The sequence below is a fragment of the Neofelis nebulosa genome, chromosome 3, assembly GCF_028018385.1.
Source record: "Neofelis nebulosa isolate mNeoNeb1 chromosome 3, mNeoNeb1.pri, whole genome shotgun sequence".
Classification (NCBI taxonomy): Eukaryota; Metazoa; Chordata; class Mammalia; order Carnivora; family Felidae; genus Neofelis; species Neofelis nebulosa.
The window spans coordinates 76,186,211-76,212,141 of NC_080784.1; the positions used below are offsets into that span (position 1 = coordinate 76,186,211).

The following is a 25,931-nucleotide window of genomic DNA, read 5'->3' on the forward strand; positions in this document are numbered from 1 at the left end:
TTATTTTTATTTATTTATTTATTTTTATTAAAAAAATTTTTTTTCAACGTTTATTTATTTTTGGGACAGAGAGAGACAGAGCATGAACGGGGGAGGGGCAGAGAGAGAGGGAGACACAGAATCGGAAACAGGCTCCAGGCTCCGAGCCATCAGCCCAGAGCCTGACGCGGGGCTCGAACTCACAGACCGCGAGATCGTGACCTGGCTGAAGTCGGACGCCCAACCGACTGCGCCACCCAGTCGCCCCTCACACATATTTTCAAATAAAATAAATCAGAGGAATTCATGGTCATTCAGTCATGCGAATGGATAAGGTATGGGATTGGCTCTGTTACTCAGTGCGGTGGTGGCCTAACCTACAGTAACAGAGGATGGCTTAAAGCAGCTGACTTTTCTGTTTGCATGGCACCTTTCACTTAGAATGTTCATATAAGTCATCTTACTTGATAAGTTTTCTATAGCCTAAATTCATGCTCTTACCCTCAGTGGGCCCCATTTGAATGATAGGCAACATTATGCCATAGTAACATGGAAACCTTTGGTTGCCTTACTGTGGTCACTACATAGCCGGGTGAGGAAAGATTTCTCAGATGATCATCAGGCTAATAATAGTCCTTCCCTGTCCTGTGATGAGCCCCAGGATGGTTTTAAACACAATCTGAAATTCAAAGAGAATACACTTGTTTATAGCTTCTTAATAGGGGAAGCTCTTTCTATTCTCGGGAAAGATGCTTTCTATTAAATACATTTAAATATTGGTTCCCTAGTCTCTAAGGGAGCTTCCCCCTCGAGAATTTCCCTTTACAAATGAAATACATGTTGTGTTTTTATTTGGAATTCAGGAAGACTTGTGTCCGATAATCTCAGAGTCTCCATTCTCTGCAGCATGTGAGACTGAGGCTGATGTCTAGTCAGTCTCCCCAGTTTCCACGAATTCTTCTGCACTGATAGGCAGCCTTTTATGAAAAACTAGGACAGCATGCATTGTTTTATACCTGAGGGCTGTGTGGCAAGTAGTTAACTTCCAGGAAACATGAATTTGGATTTATCCAGAAATGTTATGGAAATAGCATGGTGTCCTCTAGAAGATGTTCTGGAATATCACCCTTGACATGACGAAGCTTCTCAATGCCCTTTGCATAAGTGTGTCCAAAGTATCTGGTTAAGGCCCAACTGCCTGTATCAGTGGGAGGTTTATCTCTGGGCTCCGTCCGATTCCATGTCCAATATACTCCCAGCTTGAACTCCATTTATGTTAAATCAGTACTCTGTCACAATGAACCGGATGACCAAATGCAGTAGATCAAGTTTACCACTGGATGCATGTAGGGTAAATGTAAAAATCATTGAAAACATAACATACTAGCTTTGTCTCCATGGCAATCTCAATTTTGTGTGTGTTCCCTCAGGGTATGTTGAGGAACCAGAACAGTCAGCAGATAGGCCCCTGGAAGTGGAAAGCCGCGATGGAGACTCTACCGATGGACCCGTGATGGAGACGACGTTGGCTGCAGTGACCACAGCAACATTAATAACAAATACAAATTTTACCTACTTTGAGGAGGATGCAGATCAGCACGAATTTATATTAATGGTGTTGATCCCGCTGATTTTATTGGCCCTCCTATTTGTAATACTGGTAATCCTTGTAACACGCTATAAAAGGAAAAGAACTAAACAAGGTAAATATTCTGTGTGTTCCCATTTCCAGACAATTGCTTCATGTGTTAATGAACAATCAATAAGGCAAAAACACTTTCTGCTTTTACACAGAGCCTTCTAGCCAAGGATCTCAGAATGCCTTACAGACATGTGAGTATGATCCTAATTAATGCCTGTTGGGAGTTGGGGCTGAGGGAGGAAAAGGAACGGAGAGGTTTTAAAGTGAAGCAACAAGGACTACATAAAATAGTAAGTGGTGAACACTCCCTTATTTTTCAAACAGAGAGCGGCTTCAGCCTCAATTGAAATTTAAATCACACAACTGCCATCTCTGTGCTTAATCCAGACAAGGGCGCAGTCTAGAACTGGCCAATAGGTCCGTGCGACATTCCCTGAGTCGGAGGAAATAATCGAGCTGGCAAAGCAGTGGGTCAGATTGGGGTTGAGGATGCGGAGGCTGAGACCTTGGGCTCAAGAAGAGGATTCTCTCATACAGATTTCCGTCCAAGATACTGTTTTCTCCTCCATGCCACATCCCAATTTGATTGTGTAAAGGCCTGAGTAAAGCATCATTCTTATTCTCATTAAAGCTATGACAACTTTTGTATGAAATTCCTAATTGGCTCCAGATTACCGTCATCAATCTGAAAGCAATCTGATGGAGAATTCCTTAGGTCAGAGATACACGCGAGGGGTATTCAGTGCCAATTCTCGGAGCAACACATATTAGGTGTCACGGTGTAGTTCTAAGTCCAAAGCAGACTCGACTACTTCTGGCTTGTGCTGGTAAAAAGGACTCCAATTAGATTTTTAAGTTGAAGCCTTTAGTTCTTCCAAAAATCACTCAAGGGATGAGACCATCCCTGATAAGCTCCATATTGATATGTGCACACAAAACTCGCTCTCTATCCCTCACACTCACTAATGGGGCACCTCTGGCTTCGAGATCAAGCTCTTGGCCTGTGGGTCTTGCTCACTGTCCTCACACCAGAAGAGGCTTTGAGATCACGGCAGGAGCTATAAATGGTCATTTTCCATTATGCCAGCAGGTATGGTAAATGTGAGCTAGGGAAGAAGCCCTGATATGCATTACCTTTCTTGGCAAGAGCCAATGTAAGAGATTCCAAAGGAGTAGGAAATACACCTGTTTTCTCCACTGCTTGAAATTTCAGGGTGACCTAGTAACAGTGGTCACATGGAGCTCCTTTGTAAGCTAAAGAAAAAGATAAAGCAAACAGAGATGTCTGGACCCCATTGTTTTGACCTCATGGAAAGTAAGAATTTCCTGCCTAAACCATAGTCCTTCAGCCAGTCTTACCTAATGGTGTCATAGGGTTTGGGGGGAGGATGCCAGGTGTCCAGTCAAATATTCGTGCTCCTAGGCTCTAAATACAGAAAGGGCTTTTTGATTAAACTTCATTGTGAGAACCTCAAAGTTCAAAAGCCATTCATGATCAAGAACGGGTCTCGATCTCAAACATGGCTCATGTACCCCACACTGGGTACATGAATTGTTGGCTGTTCCCAGAGTGTGGCTTACACTTTTATGACATTAACGTGCCTGGTTGACACTGTTCCTCTGTGTGAGATTTCCTTCTTGTCTGCTTGGCAAATCGCCACCCTATTCTTCAATGCCCAGTTCTTTTATGAAGCCTTGAGTAATCACTCCCCAGGCAAAATTAATCACACCTCTTCTGTGCTCTTACAGACTGAGTTCACACTTACTGTGCACAGTGTTTACACTGGCATGAGTTGCTGATTTGTCTTTTTTTTTTTTTTTTAATTTTTATTTTTTGGTCTCTCTTACGAGGTTATGTTCTCTTTAAGGTCCAAGAGAATCAAGAACTTGTCTTATTTATCTTGTTTAGTAGTATGACATCAAGGTTAGAGAATGGACTCTGGAACCACACTGCCCTGTTGGCTTTTTTCTTAGCCCTCTGACTTCTCTGATTCAGCTTCCTCATTTGTGACATGGGCAAATCCAACACCTAGCTGACAGAGACGGTATGAGAATGAAATGGGTTCATGTATGTAAATCACTTAGTAGGAAGAGTAGCCGGCATATTGTGTTAACCTATTAGTATGATTACCCCTTTTACCTAACCTAGTGCCTAGCCCAACACATATATTAGCTGCTCAATAAACGTTTGTTGAATGAGTGAGTTAATAAAACAATGTTAGAACTTTTTTTAAAGAACAGCTATTCTCAGAGATAAAAACAAATTTGCAACTTATTCTTAATACCAATTGGCACCTTCTTTTCGGTTTAAATATGCCTCACTTTAAGAGAACACAACAGAAGGGCATCTGGGTGGCTCAGTAGGTCACACATCTGACTCTTGGTTTCAGCTCAGGTTATGATCTCATGTTTTTGTGAATTTGAGCCCCACATCAGGCTCTGCGCTGACAGTGGGGAGGCTGCTTGGGGTTCTCTCTCTTCTTCTCCCTCTGCCCCTCCCTGATTGGTGCTGTCTCTGTCTTTCTCGAAATAAATAAATAAACTTAAAAGAGAGAGAGAGAGAGAAAGAGAGAGAGAGAGAGAGAACACAACACAGATATCTTGAAACGTCCAAACAATTGCTAATCACAAGTTTTGATAGAAATTTATTTAAATATTTTCTTTTACTAGCCACTCCTTTGGTATAGATACAGACGGTTAACTGCTTAACAGATGGATGTCTCCTCAAACAAACTAAATGCTGAAAGGTTAACAACTTCCGTCCACTGAAGTCCCCCTATTCACATAACACCACATTATAATGCAAGTCAATAAAAAGAGAATATTTAAATTAACAAAATGTTATTTAAATATTTTTTTCCAGGAAAAATAGAACTGTCATACTGGGTCAGACCAGTAGTTTGCTTGGAAAGTATCCAAAACAATGTTTTGTGGAAGGGCATGATGGATGATGTGCTCTCAGAAAGTTAGACACATTGGTATTTCCCCCACCTGAATAGAGCCTGGTATGCGCTTCTGCACCAGTTTGACCACCGGGGGGCGCCTTCCCAACACATTTAGAAAGAACACTTCTCGGGGCTCACTCAGTTAAGCCTCTGACTCTTGATTTCTGCTCAGGTCATGAACTCGCAGTTTGTGGATTCGAGCCCCATGTCCGGCTCTGTGCTGTCAGTTCGGAGCCTGCTTGGGATTCTCTCTCCCTTCTCTCCCTGCCCTTCCCCCACTCTCTTGCTTGCTCTCTCTCCCTCTCTCTCTCTCAGAATAGATAAAAATTAAACAATATTTTAAAAAAAAAAAAGAAAGAACATTTCTTCCTATTGGAAATTACTTTTTCTCTTTGGGCCTGTCCATTTCGAGTCCAGGACTGTCCATTTCGAGTCCAGGAAAAGGGAAATGCTGTGTAGTAACCTGATGCTCTATTACCATTCTTCCTAGACCTGCAGGCATTAAATTTGCAGTTGTTATTATTTAACATTTATTAAGTGTTCTGATGTGCTGTGTCTGAGAGAGCTGCAGGGAAAACAGCTGCCAGGAAGCCATCACTTTAAATAGACTGTGGCTACATGACGCCTGGGTCTGCTCAGTACATCTCCAGAAAAAGTCTGTCTCTTGCTCAGTGTTCGGCATGGAAAAAAGATAAATGAGCCACTTTCCTGTGGGGCTCCTGCCCTCATCCCCTCGCCCCAGCGATGCCACCATCTGAGGTACACAGAGGAGGGTATCTGGCAGGGGGGGCATTGTCAGGCTGAGTGGGTGTAGCTGGGAACCGCAGGCGGAGGACGAAGTGGGTAGGAGGGTGTGAAATGGAAGGACTGTAGGAGGGAAAATGGAATCAAGTGCAGGTGGGGGGCTGTGTAAGAGGTACATTTGCCCTCCGGTGGCAAAGGGAGTAGATGGCTATTAATAAAGAGATATAGGCCCGGTGGAGTGGAGTGGGCAGGACCTGATTGCTGAGGACACGTAATTGGTCTCCCTCCTGGTTTAATGCTCTGCTCTGGTGTGCTCTCCCAGATGTTTTTCTGTTGCCATGGTGGCTGGGGCAAGGGTAATGGTCTCGGAGCAGGGGAGATGAGGCCGCAGAAGGCTCTTTGCTCTGTTTGAATACTGATTACAGGAGCTTCCCATTTGGTGCATCTGGAGTACTTTTGTAATGGGTTTTTAAACTTTTCCATCGTCTGCAGGCAGGGTTAGCTTTTGCTCACCACAAAGCCTGCAGGCGCTCAAATTATAAAGATAAATCCATGCCCTCTACGGTGGGGCTGTGGGGCCACTAGCGTCTGAGAAATTAGTTGGGGGTGGTTTACTAAGCAGGGAAAGAGGGGGAAGGAAAGAGAGGGAGTGACAAAACAGGGGGATCTTTATGGGTCACCTGTAGGGAAGGCTCAGTTGTGTATGGGCTTTATTTATAGTAAAATCCTTTAAGGAAATAGCACGTCAATTTTAGATGAAAGATATACAGATATAAAATATAAATGAACATACTCCCCTTTCCCCAGTCTAAGTGCCTGAGGAGTCAGACACCTGCAGAAAGCATCAGGTTCCTAGCAGGGGGCAGAAAGATATAACCCATAGGCCCTAGAAGGTAAGCAGTGGTGGCTCAAAACTTCCATCTGTGCCCAGCTTTCCTGGATCAGTGATGCCATGAAAGCTTGCCAACCCACAGGAAATTATAGTGGCTCCCAGCTGCCAGGAGCTCAGTTCCAGGTTCTTGCTGGTTGTGTTTGCTCGATGGGGACCTACATTTCTGCAGGCCAGGCAAAAAGAGACCTCCAGTTGCCAAGGATCAGGACCACTCGACTATTTGGTGGACCTCTACAAAGTGGTTTGCTTCTCAATGGTTTTCACATCATAAAAGGTGCTGTGGGTCTATGCTCTCCACTCACTTGACATCATCGCCTCATTTCTCTGGATGCATCGGTTCCCCTGCCAAACAAAACAGAGCGTGAGCTGGGCCATTGGGCTCTGATTCTTGCCACACGTTCATCTGGAGCCTGATGGGCATTTGACAAACTGTTACCTGGTTCTCACCTCAACCACAGCAACAAAAAGCAAGTTTGCTCAAAGCTTTGTTTTTATGATATAGTTAAGTCCAAAACATTGGGTATGAATTTAACCCATGTTAGACCCTCCAGATTAAGGCCTACTCATTTATTCAATACATACTTACTGGGTGTTTGCCAGGTACCGGGCTAGCTGGATGGGAGGTGGGGGGATAGCAGGACAACAAGACAGGCACGATCTCTGTCCTTCTGAAGCTGTGGGAGCGACCAACAAAATTAAGCAGATGGATTGACCGATGACAAACATGGCAAATTCTATGAAGAAGCAAGCAAGGTCCTGAGCTGGGGGGCAACTGGAAAGGTGGGCCCTACTTCAGAGATAGGAGGGAGGGAGGGTGCTCCCTGAGGAGAGAGTATAAGCTAAGACCAGAAGGGTGTGAGGGGTCCAGCCATGCAAGCAGCAGGGGTGAGAGCAGAGTTCCAAGGGGAGCCCTGATGAGTACCCCACAACCTGCTCTGGGACAAAGGGACATTCACAGTGCTGGGCTTCGTGTGTCACACAAAGATACAACACCAATATGTTGAACTGGGACGTGTTGGAGTAAGGAAGGGGCCAATGAACAGTCCCTCTTGTCTGACTCTCCCTTGCTTCCCATTGCCACTGTTTTCTTCTTCAGATGGATTTAAAAAAAAATGAAAAGGGAGAAACATCTGATTTGAGGTCAACACTCTTAGAGAACCATCATATCTTTAAAAAAAAAAAGATTTCATGTGGTAAATTAGGACCTCATTTCAATATGGTGCGTGTTTGACTTAAGAGTTATTGCTCCCTAAAATGCAATTTACTTAAAGTTGTCTCCTGTCTTTGGAAAGGAGATTTCAGCTGTTGTTGAACTAAAAAGTTGTTCTAGACAATGAAAGCTAACATGACCTTTATATCTATTCTCTTTAGATGAACTGGGAAGTGAGAACATCAAAGTGTAAGTTCCTGCTGCCTCCCACCCAGCTCAGTGTAGACGAAGATATCTGGGAGAGGAGTAGATTAGAGAGCCATCTGCCTTTTTAGGAGTTTTTATTCTCACACCCTTGAGGGTTACCCTTTTCATCCTGGGCCCTAGGAAAGGGCCCTTAGCAGCCCAAGGGGGAAGGGGATGCACCTGTCTCCCAACCCCAGTTCAGTGGGGGATCTGGGTGAAGATCCAGAAAAAATCTTCTGGGTCCTCTCCAGAAAAAAAAAAAAAAAAGTCTTTTGAATGCTACCAGTTCCAAATGCATTGTAGTTTAAATATTCTGACCCTGGGTGTATTTCAAGGACGTTGGTTCATTTATTCTGATTAAAAATTTTATCACCAAGAAAGATAACATTCCCTGGTAGGAAAGGGGAGTCCTGGTAGAGGCATAAAGTTCATGCTGCAGAATCACAGTGAGGACGGGAGGGAGAAGGGGAATGGAAGGGGAGAGGAAGGAAGGATGGAGGGAGGAGTGGGCAGAAAGAGAACAAGATGCCACCAGAAGAGTGTTCTGGGGCGATGTCACCACCTCCTCCAGCCTTCCCCCTAGCAACCTTGCTTGTTTAGACACTTTGCTGGCTTCCTCCATACGCCCTCCTCTTACACCCAGGCTCCTCTACGTGCCTTCCTTTCGCGCCCCAGCCGTGGTTCTGAGCTGGTGGTCTCCTCCCCAACCCCATTTACGTTAACCAGGGGCTTCTTTTCCATAACCGTGTGCTCTGAATCCTGGTAAGTGAGGGCAGTGGGTTTCTGAAAGCAACGACTCCATTTCTCTATGTCAGAAAAGCCTGGGAATTGAAAGGAGGGGTGATAAAAGCAGCCTGTCCACAGTGGCCTCTTGACCTGGGGCACAGTTCAGAAACCTCAAGGAAAGGGAAGTGAAATTAAGCAAGGCTAACATGCTAAATAGGGCAACTCCCCAGAGGAGCCTCATGGTAGAAGCCTGGCAGCTCAACTTGGTACCTAATTTAGGGAAGCAGTCAGAGTCTCCTGGGCTCCCTTGCAGCCCAAGAGCTGGGCCGTGCGCCTTCCATCATTGGATCAGTGATAGATGAAGGCTTATTGTAGTTCGAGCCTTTCCGCCTCTTAGAATTTGGTGAGTAGGGCAAAGCCCCAATTTGCCGTGGAGTGTCACACACCAGATCAAGTTCACCTTTCCCGCAGTCAACATTCTGGGCTTTCCCAAAATGAGACTCGGCACACCACACTCCTTTTTGTTTCTGTTCTCTCTCCAGCCCCATTTTTGAGGAAGACACACCCTCTGTTATGGAAATTGAAATGGAAGAGCTTGACAAGTGGATGAACAACATGAATAGAAATGGTATGTGGTAACCTAAAGTTGCTTTTCCTGTCCTCTCTGGCATGTGAAGGTTGCAATGGTTTTATAAATGTCCCGTAATTGTTGGAATGTGACGGTGTGAGCCCAATCCGCATTAGATCTGGAGCATGCGGGTAATCAACTTAGGTCTGACTATCCTTAAAGACTCAGTTTAAGGGGTGCCTGGTGGATCAGTGGGTTAAGCGTCCAACTCTTGATTTCAGCTCAGCTCATGATCTCACAGTTTATGGGATCAAGCCCTACAGCAGGCTCTGTGCTCGTAGCAGTGAGCCTGCTTGGGATTCTCTCTCTTCCTCTCTCTTTCTCTGCCCTCCCCTGCTTGTGTTCTCTCTCTCTCACAAAATAAGTAAATAAACATTAAAAAAAGAAAAGACTCAGGTTAATTACTGCATCACATGGTGCCATTTGTTTTTATTTTTGTACAATCTTTTCAAACAGACTTTTTCAAGAAGAAGATGATTTTTCTTCAAACAAGGAGCTCTCTGGGTCCAAATTATCTGGGAAAAGCTAGCGTCTGGCATTACCTTATCTACTGTAGAATTTAGAGATCTATGATTTTAATCTGTATATGGATGTAAAATTTTGCCACATATAATTTACATAGATCAGTGCTGTTCACTGCCATATGCAAGAGACACCAGCCATATGTGGCTATTTAAATTAAAATTTAAAAAATTAAATAAAGTTAAAAATTTTCAGTCACACTAGCCACATTGTGAATGCTCAGTAGCCACTTGGGATGCATAACTACTGTATTATACACACAAATCTAGAACATTTCCATCACCAAAGAAAGTTCTATTGAACAACACTAATAAAGATAGTAATATAAACATCCTCCTGTAACTTACTTCCTAATTGATATCTGGTAGTAATTGCTGTATGTGTTCCTTACTTTTCATTAAATCAATATGTGGGCTTAAAAAAGGTGGTAGTAGGGCACCTGGGTAGCTCAGTTGGTTGAGCGTCTGACTTCACTCGGATCATGATCTCACAGTTTGTGAGTTCAAGCCCCGAGCTGGGCTCTGTGCTGACAGCTCAGAGCCCGGAACCTGTTTCAGATTCTGTGCCTCCTTCCCCTTGCCCCTCCCCCTGCTCGCACTCTGTCTCTCTCAAAAATAAATAAACATTAAAGAAAATTGCGTGTCAATAAATGAATAAATAAAAAGTAAAAAAGATGATAGTTGTTTTTTCCCTTTTAAAATTCCTATAAAAATCAATAACTGATTTTTAATGCTCAGATTATCTTCATAAAATCCACTATTTATATTATCATATCATTTGTATTGTTAACATTCAACTTTATTTTTTTTTTATTTATTTTTTTTTTTAAATTTTTTTTTTTAATGTTTTTAATTTTTATTTTTGGGACAGAGAGAGACAGAGCATGAACGGGGGAGGGGCAGAGAGAGAGGGAGACACAGAATCGGAAACAGGCTCCAGGCTCCGAGCCATCGGCCCAGAGCCTGACGCGGGGCTCGAACTCACGGACCGCGAGATCGTGACCTGGCTGAAGTCGGACGCCTAACCGACTGCGCCACCCAGGCGCCCCTAACATTCAACTTTAAAAAATACCCTGGGGTCTGTCAGATTCAACAATAGTGAAGCCCCAAATCCAGAGACCTGTTATTAGAAATATTATACCAGAGGCTTATCAACATAAGCTTTCCCAAAGATTAGAACCATTCGATGAACTTGTACAATTTTGAACGGAACAGTTTTTCATAGCCCAAGATTGAGGCAAGAAAGGCTCTGTAAAGCATTTGGGGACAGGGGCAGGTCACTATAATAATCGTTAAGGCAGTTTCATTTTGTTGTTTTTAGTTTATAAAATACACATACATAATAATTTGGCAAATGCAAAAATAAAAGTGGAAAGAAGAAAAAAATTATACCACCCAAAGACAACGTCTCTTAATAATTTGACATCTTTCCTTTTGTGCCTGAGATAGCAGTAATACATCAGGATCCCATTACACTCACAAAACCAGAAACCCAGAAAAAGGCATATCTACTTCGTAACTACAGCAGAGAGTTATTTTGACACATAGGTGATGGAGTCACTGGATTTTGTTTTTCCTTACAAATAACTGTGACATGATAGGAGAGAACTCTGACGACTTTAAGAAGGTTAGTCGTTCCTCAATTCACTTGCTGCCTTTTGATCGTGCATCCTGACTGAAATCATTCTACAGGCTCATCAGGACCTCCGGTAAAGCTATTTTATTCCAGTGTCTAACCTGAAACATGCAGATTCTAACTTTTGGAGCAACAGTGAGGTTCTTTGGGGACTGAGTAACCAAGCAGTGATGAATTGTGCCCTTTCCAACAGGGCCAGAGGCATGTTGAAGCCTTGTATCTGTGCTACTAATGCTTTTTTCCATTTCAAGAGCCTTGCCATCATTAATCTTTTAACCTCTGGAACTCCCTAGTGAGGCCATTTCTGTACAAGCAACCACACAGAGCTGGGAAATGTGGCGCTCAAATGCATGAGTTTTGTGGGTAGAAAATAGAATTTTGGTGATTAACAACGAGTTTGCTTTTATTCTGTCCTAGCTGATTGTGAATGTTTACCTACTTTAAAGGAAGAAAAGGAATCAAACCACAACTCAAGGTACTTCTAATTTCTACCATTGATTATATGTGTGTGGGGGAGGGTATTGGAGACCAGGGTAGGGCATTTTCATTTACCATCTCTGTGCTTGTAAATTTTATGTGACAATTTACATGGGTATATAGGTGTGTAGTGTGGAGAAAAGAAAGGTACAAAGGTACAAAGTAAAAAGAAAGGTACAAATAGAAAGGTACAAAGTAAATATCCTAGTGACTCTGTCTTTTGAAGTAAATTAATACTGGCATTTTCTTTGCCCTTCTGAAGACATACTGTTGAGTCGACTTCTGTTTTAGCCACAAAACTTTCCAACTGTAACAGACTATAGGTTTGTTTACCTTGGATAAATAGATGTTTGGTAAGGAAAACAGATGGAAGTGACAGCCTTACTGGATAACTGTATATATGAGTGAGCAAAATGAACATATAAAAAACAAAACAGAACAAAACAAAACCCCACCTGGATTGGATTGTCATAGGAGAGAAATTAAATGAGAATTTTAGAAACATATTCCATTCTACCACTAGGTGGCTCTGCTTGATAGAAAATTTTAGTGGTCAGCACACCAGAATCTTGTTTAAATTTTGCTACCTATTGTGAGGCTAGAAATGACCACGCCTGGGGTGTTTTTGATCAGAGGACTGTTTGGTCAGGACGTGGGAAGCGTCGCAGGAGAAAGGATTGATGATTCAGCAACGTGAGGACTTGTTCCACACAGCAGCGCTGTGATTTGGGGGGCACCAAATTGTTGGTAGGGGTGACGCAGAGGTGATCAGCGAGTAGAGACCTTGACTGAGCCTGTGACTGCGACTTTACGCTTCTGTTGGAGTAGATAGAATAATCTTTCAGAGCAGGGTAAATACCACCCGTCTTCTCTCCCTCCGTGTTAACCAGAGGTCTTGTGCCTGTCATCTTAAATGCTTCCAGAGTGCAGACATTTGTCGCGGGCAGTCCCTGAGGCTGGAGCCTTGCAGGAAAAGACTGATAGTAGATGGTGATCGGGGCAGTCAGATGTTTGTCTTCTAGCCCCTTTTTCTGCTCCTTCCCTTAAACCTTATCTGAAAGGTCGTCACCCTACATCTCACACATCACACCTCTACAGTCTTAGTGAGGTAAACCTCGGCTCTGATTCGGAAGTCCGTTTCTTATTGAAGATTTCAGTCAGCGTTACCAGTCCAGGTTTTTGCATGTTAAAAATTCATCACTGGTTCAGAAAAAATTCTATCCCATGTAAATGAGGTACCAGATATTAACAAGTAGATGAAAGGGAAAAAAATGCTAGCGGGAGCATCACAAAGGCAATTACAAAAGAGTATTTTCTCTGCATTTTAATCTTACCTAAAAATGAGTCATGTGTATGTTCAGCACATGGCTCAGATCACCACCAAAACCCTATAAATATCTTATGACTGTATTTCTGATGGGCACCCACAAGTGGCATGGAACACCGGTGGTTTTTATACATCTGCCTCTTGGTTTTTGGAATTATTGGCAACATAGAAGAAACTTAATGTTGAGAACTATATGGTTGGGAAAGCATCTTAGAAATCACATTTTTGAAATATTGAAAGGTTGGTCTTTGAAATAAGCTCTAGGTCATTTCTGCCTGTAAGACAAAAAGCCTTAACCCATTTGGAGAGCTGCTTTATGCTAAACTATTGTTTTTAAGGGGAATGTCTACATTCCTCTGTTGGTCCAGAACTGTTCGGCTTTAATTCACAGGACAGCCGTCAGGCCTTACGTCATTCCCTCTCAGTGAAGCCAGCACCAGCATTAAGAACCAGCAATGGCAAGTCCCAAGGCTTTGGTGCCACAGATACTTTCTGACTGCTGCACAGAGTAGTAAAATATTGTAAAGCAAATCTAATTTTTAGTCACTGAAAAGTCAGAAAGGTACAAAGCACTCAGAACAAAGTCTGTCACAAAATAAGCTCTCAATAAGTATTGGTATTCTTATTATTAACTTAACATTGATATACATAAATTGCCTTTTGGGCTAGTGAGCTTGTGTCCAAAGGCCCAGGCCCACCCACAGTACTGGTTGGGGCATTTTTTTTTTAAGACTGTATATTTTAGAGCAGTTTTAGGTTTACAGCAAAACTGAGCAGAAAGTACAGAGAGTTCTAATACCCCCACACATGCACAGCCTCCCCGGCTGTTGGCATCCCACACCACAATGGTACATTTGTCACAATCAGTTAACCTACTTTGATACATCATTACCCCCAAAGTTCCCCATTGGCTTTTAGCTCTGTGACTCATCCTTCCTCTACCATTTAAGCAGTGTACAAGTGACTGCAATGCTTCAGAAAGTATATAACAGTCACTGAAGATTGAACTTAGTAGAAAACACACTTCTCCATCCTCTTGCTAAACTAAGACTTCTGGACTCTATTTAAAGGGCTCAATCCCTGTTGATGCTAGAAAGACACCCTGACGCAAAACCTCTTAGGCATAAAGTCCATGTACTTCTGGAAAAAGGAGTCGATCTGGTCACCATCCTACACTTAATGCACCACATTGGATACAAAGACTTTTCTTGTTAGGGCCCATAATCTCCGGCCTTTCAGAACTTTCCCCATGTATCCCATTGGCAAGCCATTGTTCATTACTTTGCCCTGTCCTCGTTGAATGGACATTTTCTTTTATGCTGTGGAACCTAAAATCTAGCACAGATTTTAATAAATGCCAGAGACATACCGAGCACTATGGGAAGTTTATACTATGGTTTCTGTATCCTTAAAAAATCCATAAGAAAAGACAACAAAGGAATTGTGGAGGAGGGAGAGTTTTATATTCTTATTTCCTTATTGTTATTTCCTTAGCATTTTCCTCCTAATTCGTATTGGTTCTGTGCTAGGCAGTGTAAGAGGTAGTGGGAAGAATGTTAGTGGAAGTCGTGTCCAAGGGAGGTGGCAAGGCTGTGGGAGAGGTCTGCCCTAGAGTTGAAGAGAAGTTCATCACTGACATGGTTCATCTTTGCCAGCACATGGTGACAACAAAAAGCAGATCTATTGAGTTGGTTTTATTATTGTTTAAATTCTCTGTAAAGAACGCACTCCCTTATTGTCTACCCTCACCCTCACAGAACCTTCCTGAATGGAGCTAGACAGTGGTAACAAGAAGGGGAGAATCCCTTTCATCATAGTGCTTAAGGTGTAGCCAGCCTGCCCCTTCTTCCTGAGGCCTTTATACTTAGACAATTTCCTGCAACCATGGTGTTCTGTCTCTGTAAGCTTAGGTGAATAACCACAGAAAAGGAACTGCAAATAACAGCCAAGTGTCCATCTTCTTTCCTTTATGCCAGTTAGCCACAGTGATGAGTTTATATTGAGTGGGGAACGACTAGGGAAAAAATCGATTTGGTTTCATTCAAGTAGATTTATAATTTTGAAAGCTCATGAATAACAAAAACAATAAGACATTTGTATAGCATTTTATATATGCCAGATGCCTGGGTACTATCACCTAGGAAATTAACTAGTTAGAGGGTGAATAACAGCATCCCTGTTCTGGTTTTGTAATAATTCTATTGTTTATCTTATGATTCATGTCTGAGCTCAATGACATAAAAATGGATCACTTCAATATTTCTCAGGAAAATCCAGTTTAGTTTAATAAAGAATTTTGTGAATTTTTTCCTGTTTCCTCTCTTCTCTTCACCTTTCTCTCTTTTTTTTTTCTTAGAAAAGTATGATGGTTGATATAATTTTACAAAATATATTTACTGAACACTTAATATGAACACCTAATGCCAGACAGGGCCTGGCATTGTCTATATCATGCCAGTTCGACCAGTTAAAAATGAAATAATCTGTATGAGTAAGCCTGGAACTCAGAGATGTTAAGTGACTTGTCCAATTTACACGGCAAGTTTATGAAATGCAATATTTCTTTTAAAACTACATTTTAATTCTCTTTTATTAATTAGTTAAAATAAGAGATATTCCACAAACTAAAAGATAAATTAGAGATTAAAAAAAAAAAGAAGGAACACACAGCAGCAAGAAAGGCAGCCACCATGAGGCTGATACGTGAAAGTATTTGGTAGATGATGCATCCATCGTCCCACATATTCATTGAAAAGATCATTAACTGCAAGAAAACAGTGGTTTTAGTGAACTCTTTTGACCTCTTTGCTCGAGTAAATCTCTGGCTACCTCCAGTTATTTTCTTTGTGAGTTTCTTTCCTCTTTTCCTTTTTTAGTCTCTCAAAAGTCTTTTAAAACTCAACAAGTATTTAGGAAGTATATTAAGTGCCAACTGGATTCCCTCAAATCTGAGCTCTGTATTATGAGGGATACAAAGTAACATATGAGGAGTACAAAGTAACCATTTATAATCCTGCAGGATGATAATCTCAAATAACATTGTTAAAATGCAGGTGTGTGTGTGTGTGTGTACGTGCATACTCATGTGGTGGGTGAGAGATGTACTAAATTTAATAAAACACAGCCTGCTTGAATAGTGGCCCAGATTATGTCTGCTGTGGGCATGATCTATGTGTCTTGGATGAATTTTAGGCCTGCCTGTGATGTTAGCCAGATGTGTGACCTCTATAATTCCCCCCAGGGCCAGGCCTCTTTCGAGAAGGAGAAGGGACGTTATACTGATGAAAAGGAAGGGAGCACGATCTTATTGTTATGTGAGTTTGTGCTATCCTGAGCACTGTACTTCCCCAAAACCAAGTTAGGGAGCATCATTATGTGAGAAAGGTTTAATGTAGGTTTATTACCATCTTCAGAGCTAAGAAACATTAGCTCTGGTCATAAAGAGGGATTGTTAGAAGATAAACCGGTCAGGAGAACAAGATGGCTTATCTGATCCTACCTGCAACCAAGGGGGCAGTTAGGAAACAAGGTGTTAAGAGCTGTATCTGTCCTCATTTAACTGCTAGCATTCCAATTAAATGCTTTCTTAAAAATAACAAATCGATGCTTTTTCATCAATTCAATTTGTTTTTATGGTTTGTAGGCCTGTTACTATAAAGGCCTTTAGGAAAGCTGTCCCACATTCTGAAAATATCTGTATAACACTCTGAGAAAAATTCCTCACTAATGCCACTGTCATAGACAAGACACTAAAACTGTAGGAATTAACACTGAGGCAGGCAACAGAGGTTGGAAGCAGGATTACTTACTTTATTTGTTGCAGTTGTGTGGCAGTTTGCCAAGGTATTTTTAACAGAACTCTAGGATTTGCCAGAGTTAACAACGTCTGGGCTCATTTGATCATTTCACAGAGATGATAAATAGCCCCAAAGACAGCAGGGAACGCATCTAACTAAATAGAGGGAAGAACGTGAGCCAGAGAATGGCTCTGGGCTCAGGTAGCGGGCCAGATCCCAGGCTGCTGACTTGCCCACAGACCTGATGGCCACCGCACCACAGCCAGTAAAAACTCGCACGTGGGATTTGCAACACTAGGAATGACCTGAGGTCCCATAGCTGAGGCAACTTGTATCCACGTTGGGACCGTCTTGTGTGGCAGACCCTGTCACGCTGCTCACTGTCTACAGAGCTGAGCGCCGAGTGCCACGTGTGAGCTTCTGTGCTCTTCGGTGCTTGAAGTTGAAGCAGGAGGTGGACAGCATCACACGTGAAGCCTTCAGAATGCTTGTAGAGTGTTCTAAACAAACCTCATTTAAGGGCGTTCTCAGAAATGGAAAGTTTGTTTTGGAAAATGGTTTCTGAAAGCTTTTGGATATTTGAAGCAATGTTCCAGCTTGTAGTTCACTGACGGACATTTGCTGCTTAGAATCTGCAAAATAAGGATAACACACGTTCATGGGTTTGCATGTCAGGCCCGCAGCCTAGGGCCTTGTATTTGCTCACCTATCCTTTACAACAACCCTAGAAGGTACATGGTATTATTATGCATGTTTTGCGGATGAGAATAGGAAACTCCGGCTAAGAAAGGTCAACTTATCCAAGGTCACATAGCAAGGGAGTGGCTGAGCCCCGGTTCAAGCTCTGGCCATCTGACCCTGTGCTCTTAGCTACTGTGCTAAAAGAGCCACTGTTAGCGCACATGAGCATTAGTACTACCATAGAAGAGCAACACGAGGTGTGAAATACCAAGGCATAAACGTAACCAAAAAATGAATGGCGTAATATAAAAAGAAATTGTTCAAAAATGTTTTGAGGGACATAAAAGATTTTTAAAAATAGAGATGTACTGTGTTCCTGAATGAAAGACTCAACAATGTAAAAATTTAAATTTACGGGTGCCTGGGTGGCTCAATTGGTTAAGCATCTGACTTTGGCTCAGGTCATGATCTCCCAGTTTGTGGGTTCGAGCCCCGTGTTGGGTTCTGTGCTGACAGCTTAGAGCCTGGAGCCTGCTTGGGATTCTGTGTCTCCCTCTCTCTCTGCCCCTCTCCCACTCATGCTCTCTCTCTCTCTCTCTTTCTCTCAAAAATAAACATTAAAAACGTTTTTTTAAATTAAAATTTAGAACTCTGCCTTACACTTTAGATTAAAATAGACTCCAAATAAGTTTAAATGTTAAAAAAAGAAAAAAGTCCAGGGAAAATATAGAGGAATTTTATTATAACTCTGAGTTGGGAACTAGTTTGAAAGCATGACACACAAGTCAGAAACCATATCAGAAAAGCATAGTTTTAACTAAAACTCTATTAAAAACTCTAAATTTCTGTACTTCTAAAAACACAATAAATAGAATGAGAAGGAAAATAAAAACTGGGGTAAAGTATTTCCAATACACGTATAATAAATAAAAATTATGATTCTTAAAACACAAACCAATAAAAAGATAATAGTCCCATTTTAAATATGAGTAAAAATTATCAATAAGCAATTTTGCAAAAGAAGGAATGGAAATTACCAAGAGAGCTTTAAAAAATGTTTGTTTTTCTCAGAAATTATAAAAAAGTAAATATACTATTTTCACCTATTGGATCAATAAAAAATGAAAATAATAATATCCAGTATGGGGAAGGATGTGGGGAAAAAGATATTTCCCTAAAGAAAGTGTGGGGAGAAGGTAAATTGTACAAAATATCTAGGGAAGGGGGTAATTTGAAAATGGGCTCTTCAAGCTTTAAAAGAGCACACATTTTAACCTGGTAATTCCCCTTCTAGCCATTCACCCGAAGGTAACAAATGGACATGTGCAAAGATGTAGCATTTTTTAGGCTAAATAAAGACTATTGGAAAGGGTCTACATGTTTAACAATAAGGGTGTGTAGTTTAAAAATGCTTTTTCATCTCATGAGGCAATGAGATCCTCTATAGCCACTAAAAAGATATTGTGTATTTATTAGCAAGAACTGAGGTCTCCAGGTGAATGAGAGTGAGCAAAGCAGTCGATAGCACAATATATGTAATAGGATCCTACTTTTGTACAAAAAGAATGCATGTCATTATCAAGGGAAGAAAGTTTGGAAGAATGAACACCAAAATGTTGACTGTAGTAAGATTGTTGGTATTTTTGCTTTGCTTATTTGTATTTAGTTTTCCAACAGAGGCCACAGATTGGTTTTATAAAAATTTTTAAAAAATCACATCTGTTGTAACAGCTGGACGCAGATCAGCGTTGTGGACAAAAGAGGGCTCGTGCCCACTACTAGTGAGGCTTTGTGTTATACTGTGCTTAGGGGAGCTGAAGTCTCCAGATAAGGCCACAGAAGGAAAACCCGCAATTCAGAGACTTATGTTCTATAGAGATGAACTTCTGGATCTTAGAAATAATATTCTGCTACCACCCAGTTTCCAAGAAATGGAACCTCCTTGCCCAGTTTAAGAGTGGTGGTACAGGGTAACTTAAATGAAGGAGTTGTTAAATCTGCTCTTCAGCTAAAAACTTTCTTAATTTTCCATCAGCTTCCCATTGTAAATAAATTTTGCTACAGAAGTTGTCCTTTTGTTCACAATTGCCCTCCTCCTCCTTTCGTACTGGCTGTCCGCCCTTATCACAGCATCTTCCCCCGGTCTTCACAACACAAATACAAACACATAACCATACACACTACATTTCCCCTCCCCTTTCGTGGATAGATCTATTTATCTGGCTACCCATCCGTCTACCAAACTGCTTCAAAGTCTTTTTGGAAACACATGCTGTTTCCCTGAGCAGGAGAGCCCTGAAGTAGGAGTAAGAAGAATACAGTCTGTTGCAGACTACCCATGTCTGTGAGCTAAGGAGATACGATGTTCTGTTGATTATTATCATTCGGGCACTTCCTTGGACACAAAGGTCACTTCAAGTAGGGATGTTCTGGAATTTGAGTGATGGGACACAAAACTGAAAAAAGAAGCAGGAGGAGAGGGAGAGTGGCCTGCTCTCCAGGAGACATGGGTGGAGGTATGGTCTCACTGGGGAAAAGCTGCAGAGCCAGCTATGTGGCCAAGATAGCCAAGTTAGAAACAAAAGCACAAATTAGCCAGCCAGCACAGTCATGTCCGAATACCATGTCAGTAATTTATGTCTATTCACACTCCAAGATGCCTAATGGTTGAATTCTGAATGACACGGAGAAAGCACCTCCGTATCCTTTGTGGATACGAAGAAAATGGGCTTTTGAAAACACGCCAGGACCACCAACTCTTGAAAAAAACAATGCATGGAAATTTTTTTAAAAAAGGAAAAAAAAAAGGCAATTTGGCATCTATTCATAGAGAATGGGATTCGTTTTAATTAAAGGTGGGGGGGGGGACCCCCAACTCCATCTGGTTCTCTCCACATCAGCACGAGGGAGGGATATTGGAGCAAGAGCTAGGGATTATTTCTTGGCTTTCATGGATTTCCTCCTCAGGGATCAAGTATAAAATCCAAACCAACCTTTGTTTCAGAAACTGTAAGCTGGACACTGTTGGCTTCCTGACTGTTTATGTTCTCTTGAGTCACCTCCACAGTGGAGTGACCAGCTCTTGGTAGCTTCTTGGAAATACACTATTGTTCTCTCTCTCTCTCTCTTTTTTTTTTTTTTTTACAGTGACAGTGAATCCTGAAACTGAATGGTGCTAATGTTTTCCAAGGAGCAGCCCTGGAGGGAGCCTGCTGAGCCTGCCAATGGAGGATGAAGAGGATGCAAATTTAATTAATTTCAAATCAACACAGACACAAGAACCTTTTGCCGTGCCTCCCAACGCCCACTCTCCCTAACGATGGCATCACCTGTACTTGGAAGAATGCACGATTGAGAAGCGCCGGGCAGAGGCTTGGCTGCCATCCACCGTGGCTTCTGAGGGTGGGGTAGCCACGGGACGCGTTCACCTCTCCTCAGCGCCTGTTCCCTCCTCTCCACCAACCTCTAGCTGCCTGTACTCACTGCGGCCACACTCTCCAGGTCCTTGTTCCCTTTCTGCTTCATTCCTTGGAGTTTAAATCAGGAAGCTGTTTTACATACGGCCTCCTTCTGGGTCACCTTGTTACCTAATTAGCTTTGGATAATTTCCTCTGATTAGTCAAGTCCTCTGATAGGTCCTCTGCCTTCAGCAGGAACTTTCCTCAAGGCCAGTGGCGTCATGGAAAAGACAGCGAACAAAGCGCGTGCTTCACTCTATACATCATCCCCGGGGGTTGGGAAGCGCGTCTACCTGCCAAGAAGACAGAGTGAGAGTCCACCGTCCTGAGGAGATGTTGTCTGGTGACCTGCGGACTCTGAGTTGGCCAGACAGGCCCCTTGGGCACTTCTCGGAGGAACAGGAATCTGCAGTGAAGGAGCGAGATGATCTCCCTCTCGGCTAAGATCACCAGCGCGGTCACATTTCTCCAAAGCTCATTCTTGCTCTCACCACACCTCTTTGCCTTTGTGTGAAGAGAACATGGGCACAGGGGGTCATCTGCCAATGCTTTACATTTTTGAGATCTTTAAGGAAATTTGCAACAAACAGAACAGGAACAGGCAGATACCTGTGCCCGTGGCAGGCATCACCCACTGTACCTTCCTGTCAGGCTGGCACAAGCCTCGTGTCTCCCTGGACACAGCTTTCCAGGAGGCCGCTATCAGTCCAGCAGAGGTGACATTCTACACGGGGTTTGTTGACATTCTTGTACAAGAAGCAACGGCGCCAGATGCAGAAGGGCCTGCTTATCATTCCCATTCACGGAAAATCAATCCTCACTGAATCCTTGATTGTCTAATTCTGACCTTTAAAGCAATCTGGCAAACTGGGAGTCCTCGGGTCTTCCGCAATACCTGATATTGTATTCCAGGAAAGAAATAAAGAGTGAACACTTTATTTATTTTACTTTCCACATGTAAACTGAGGGGAGATGAGGGTCACCACACATTTGCTGCTGAATTTGGGGTCTTGGGTTCGAAAGGCTGCCTTAATACATAACAAAACTACCCCTCTCCCCCTTCTCGGAATCCCTTTGACTGGTACTCACCTTCTGAACTATGCCCATCATTTTAAAGGCAGAGCTCCAAGCCAGGGAAATCTTTCCGTACAATGAAAGAGAACTATCTGGTTATGTTTAACCACTGCTATTGTGTTATCCTGGGACTTCACGGAACTGTGGCAAAAGACAGTCTTTGTGGTATATAATGTCAGCAGATTCATCTGTCATATCCTCGTTAGCGCATCCTAATAAGGCATTTTTGTTTTCACGTCTGTTTTGCATATTCATATTCAATTTGTGGTCGACAGTGACTCTCGGATATTTATGCCAAAATTGCCATTTTCTGAATTATTATTTCTGCCTGTTTTGTTACTTTGTTTCTTCTCCACGTTTTGACTCTTTGAAGAGTCTTAGATTGCTTCCTTCTCTCTCTAGGTATCTAAGATTTTTGCTGAATACTTACGCCTATAAACTTTATCCAAGTCTCTCAACCAATGCACCTAAAAGTTCAGAGAATGATAAGGGGTCTTGAAATCTCATTTTGATTAAGCAATACTTTATGAATATTTTAATACAGTTAAAATATTCTCATTCAGTATTTAAAATAACTTTAAATTTCAGAAGAAGCAAGCTTCAGTAACATGTCATTGAATTTATGTCTGCAAAATGTCCTAACCTCTATAATTGCACAGTCTACAAGGAATTTTTTTTAGAAGGTAGTTTATTCTAGCAAGGTCTATGAACCAAAGCAGTGAAGGGTCAATCCTAGCATCCTGTATCTTTTTATTACTGTTCAATCAATAGATATCATATATTTATGATAATTTCAATAACTGCTTTTAAACCCAAACTTAATTTTTATGTTTCAGACTATTGTTGGTAAAAATCACATTAATTTGCCCTAATTGGGTAGCCAATCAGAACAAAATCTGACTTTAGAATATTTTAAAGATATATAACTTTCACTGCATATTTTTGTACACATTAAGCAAACTAGGTTAACAATATTGCCTAGTTAAACTCCTCAGGGAACTTGTTTTAATAAACATACAAGATTATCGATGTGTTACTCTTCTTTTTTAAGCCTATTTATTTATTTTGAGAGAGAGAGAAAGAGAGAGAGCGTGTGCATGCGAATGGGGGAGGAGCAAAGAGACGGAGAGAGAGGATCTCCAGGCCGATTCTGGGTGGAAAACCTGATGCAGGGTTCCATCTCAGGAACCATGAGATCATGACCTAAGCTGAGATCAAGAGTCAGGCACTTAATAGACACTTAACTGACTGAGCCACTCAGGTGCCTCTATCAATCTGTTACACTCTCTCTCTCTTTTTTTTTTTTTTAAGTTTATTTTATTTTGAGAGAGAAAGAGACAGTGTGAGTGAGTGAATGGTAGAGAGAAGAGAGAGACAATCTCAAGCAGGCTCCGCACAGTCAGCACAGAGCCCAATGCAGGGCTCGAACCCACAAACCCGTGAGATCATGACTTGAGCCGAAGAGTCGGACACTCAACCAACTGAGCCACCCAGGCGCCCCTCAGTCTGTTACTCTTAATTCAGTGATATGACTCCTCTTTCTGGGAAGCTCACTGTTATCTAAAAACAGGCATACAGCATGGATCAAAAGTCATATCCAGGGAGTGACAAATGCCTCTAGCAATGTAAAATGTTTTAAAAAATGCTTTTGTCTATTTTAAAATTTTGACTGTTTAAACTATCAATTTGCATCATCTCTGGAAGAAGGCCCCTATGATAAGTAAACATAAAATATAGGCTTTAGTTTCAGTTTCTGTCAGAATTAATACAAATTCTGAAGGTAGTAGAGTGCCAAGACACAGTTTCATACTGGGAAGACACTGCTGAAATTCTCATTGCGGGGAAAACATTGAGTTTTATGCTGGATTAAATTTACACATGCTACTTTTTCACCGTCAGAAGATACTCAGGATGAATCCTGGGGTTCCACTCAGTATACACAGCAGGCAGGCCAGAGTAGCTCTACCCATAGGTTACATTTCTTCAGTCTTAAAATAATAAGAAAAGTCACTGTATAATAGTGTGGAATGGAATTAGTCAAATGTTTTATTAATAATTGCATAATCCAAACAATGAATTGCCTAAATTACTTTGCTCGCTTGAGCAGCTCTTTGACATTGCCTTGGTATTGTCCTGTCTGGCACCAAAATTTTGTTTTCCTCTTAGTCCTTTTGGGAGTAGCTATTTGTAGATACTCGGTGGGGTTTCTTGGTTTGTTTCATTTTTTTTGTCCCATTACCTCTTCTAAATAGCATGTCATATTCGTGAGATAGCAATCCATACAATTATATAAAATAAAACCTTTAAAAATCAATTCAGTAGATGCTCTATGCTCTTTTTGAAATGATATCTTAAGAAGTTAAATTTCTAAGCCAAAGTACATCCAATAACATTGAGACTTTCATTTCAGTGCCTTACAAGTTTAGAAATACAACACTGAACCATTGAAAACAACCAAAGGTGAATGGATGTTTTCCAGTTGGACTTCAGGTGCAGAGGCTCGGGCAGTCATATTCCTCACATCCCATCACATTATCATCACTGGCTTTTGGTACTTTATACATAAGTAATTGGGCCTTTTACATGAAAGATATTCTTCACATTTTCACTTCTTTGGGCTGCATGGAAAGAACAAAATGAATGATACATAGAAACTACAAATTGTAAGCAACACTTTCTCTGGTATAAAGATCAGGGGAGAGTAATCACTATATTACTCTGACTTTGGTGAAACCCTGACATTATAATTAACATCAAGAACATGGGAAAACTCTGCATGTTTAATAAATGCTAGCCTTCAGAAAGAGCAGAGGTTATAGTTTTCCAATGAGTGAAAAAATAATCTGGTAGATCATTAATAATTTCACTTGTATGCATCTTGTTTTTAAAGTTAAGTGAAAATGATGTAAAAAATGCTGTATTAGACTCTCATTTTTCAAGTAATATAAAGTCTTTCCTCAGAAGGTCAGTAAGATCATCAGATGTTTATTTATCACTTGGCTTCAATGTATAATTTCTATCTTATAAGTCTCATGTAAGAAATGGTCCCATCACTATTGATTAGAACTGATTTGCAAAACTACTAAAGTTTTAAGACTGATTACAGGTTTTAGGTTCTTTTCTCCTGCCTTGTATGCTGAGAATAATATATGTAATGATATTTTTCCTTTATAGCTTATGGCTTTAGAAATGTCAGATATCCATTACATATGTATAAATTATGCTCAGCTGTATGATTTTTATAAAAAATAAATAAGTACATACACGCTGGTAAGCTAAAGTGCTCATTCAGCAGTGTTAGATGGAAAAGCATTTTTGAATTTAACTGAAAAATAAAGCACTATAAGAGAGGAGTAAAGAGTATCTTTGACATTAGTTTCTATGTGATTAATGTATATAAACACTTAAGATAAATGCTTATTTGAAAGTAAGGTGTTTGTTTACTAAAATGTTGTTGACTAAGAGTAAAGGAGTGAATTATACATCCGTTTAAAGGAAAATTCTTTTAATTTTACTTGTGACTATGAAAAAGAAGGATTGTTACCTTTTATAATTATCTCTTTTGATCCGTATACCTTTTTTTTTTTAGTTTTTTTAATGTTTCTTTATTTTTGAGAGAGAGAAAGAGAGAGAGACAGAGTGTTAGCAGGGGAGGGGCAGAGAGAGAGAGGGAGACGCAGAATCTGAAGCAGGTTCTAGGCTCTGAGCTATCAGCACAGAGCCTGACACGGGGCTTGAACTCAGGAACTGTGAGACCATGACCTGAGCCAAAGTCGGAGGCTTAACCAACTGAGTTGCCCAGGTGCTCCGATCCACACACCTCTTTAAATAAATGATGCAATACCAATTTTAAAGTTCTTATAGAATTCAACCTGCTTTATACAAAATTGTCTACCCTAAAAATTAACTGGGTTTTCTGCATACCTAAAAGATGTTGTAACACATTCTTGTCTTTTTTCTTTACAAAATATTTTTAAATTGAGAAACGAAATTTCAATTGTCTATGGA

The 25,931-nt window shown here is 41.3% G+C and overlaps 1 protein-coding gene and 1 long non-coding RNA gene across 2 annotated transcripts in view; both read left to right on the forward strand.

Moving 5' to 3' along the window:
* TMEM154 (transmembrane protein 154) overlaps window positions 1-22,948 on the forward strand; it is a 43,937-nt gene extending 20,989 nt beyond the window's left edge. Inside the window, exons 2-7 of the mRNA XM_058721157.1 lie at window positions 1,410-1,682; window positions 1,774-1,812; window positions 7,574-7,601; window positions 8,867-8,952; window positions 11,527-11,584; window positions 20,539-22,948. Of these exons, the coding sequence (XP_058577140.1) occupies window positions 1,410-1,682; window positions 1,774-1,812; window positions 7,574-7,601; window positions 8,867-8,952; window positions 11,527-11,584; window positions 20,539-20,554 (500 nt within the window). The 3' untranslated portion in view covers window positions 20,555-22,948. The remainder of the gene's footprint in view (window positions 1-1,409; window positions 1,683-1,773; window positions 1,813-7,573; window positions 7,602-8,866; window positions 8,953-11,526; window positions 11,585-20,538) is intronic.
* Window positions 8,959-10,948, forward strand: LOC131506982 (uncharacterized). Its single transcript, XR_009259256.1, has 2 exons — window positions 8,959-10,253; window positions 10,516-10,948. It is a non-coding gene; the product is annotated as an uncharacterized LOC131506982 (long non-coding RNA).
* Window positions 22,949-25,931: the final 2,983 nt, after the last annotated feature.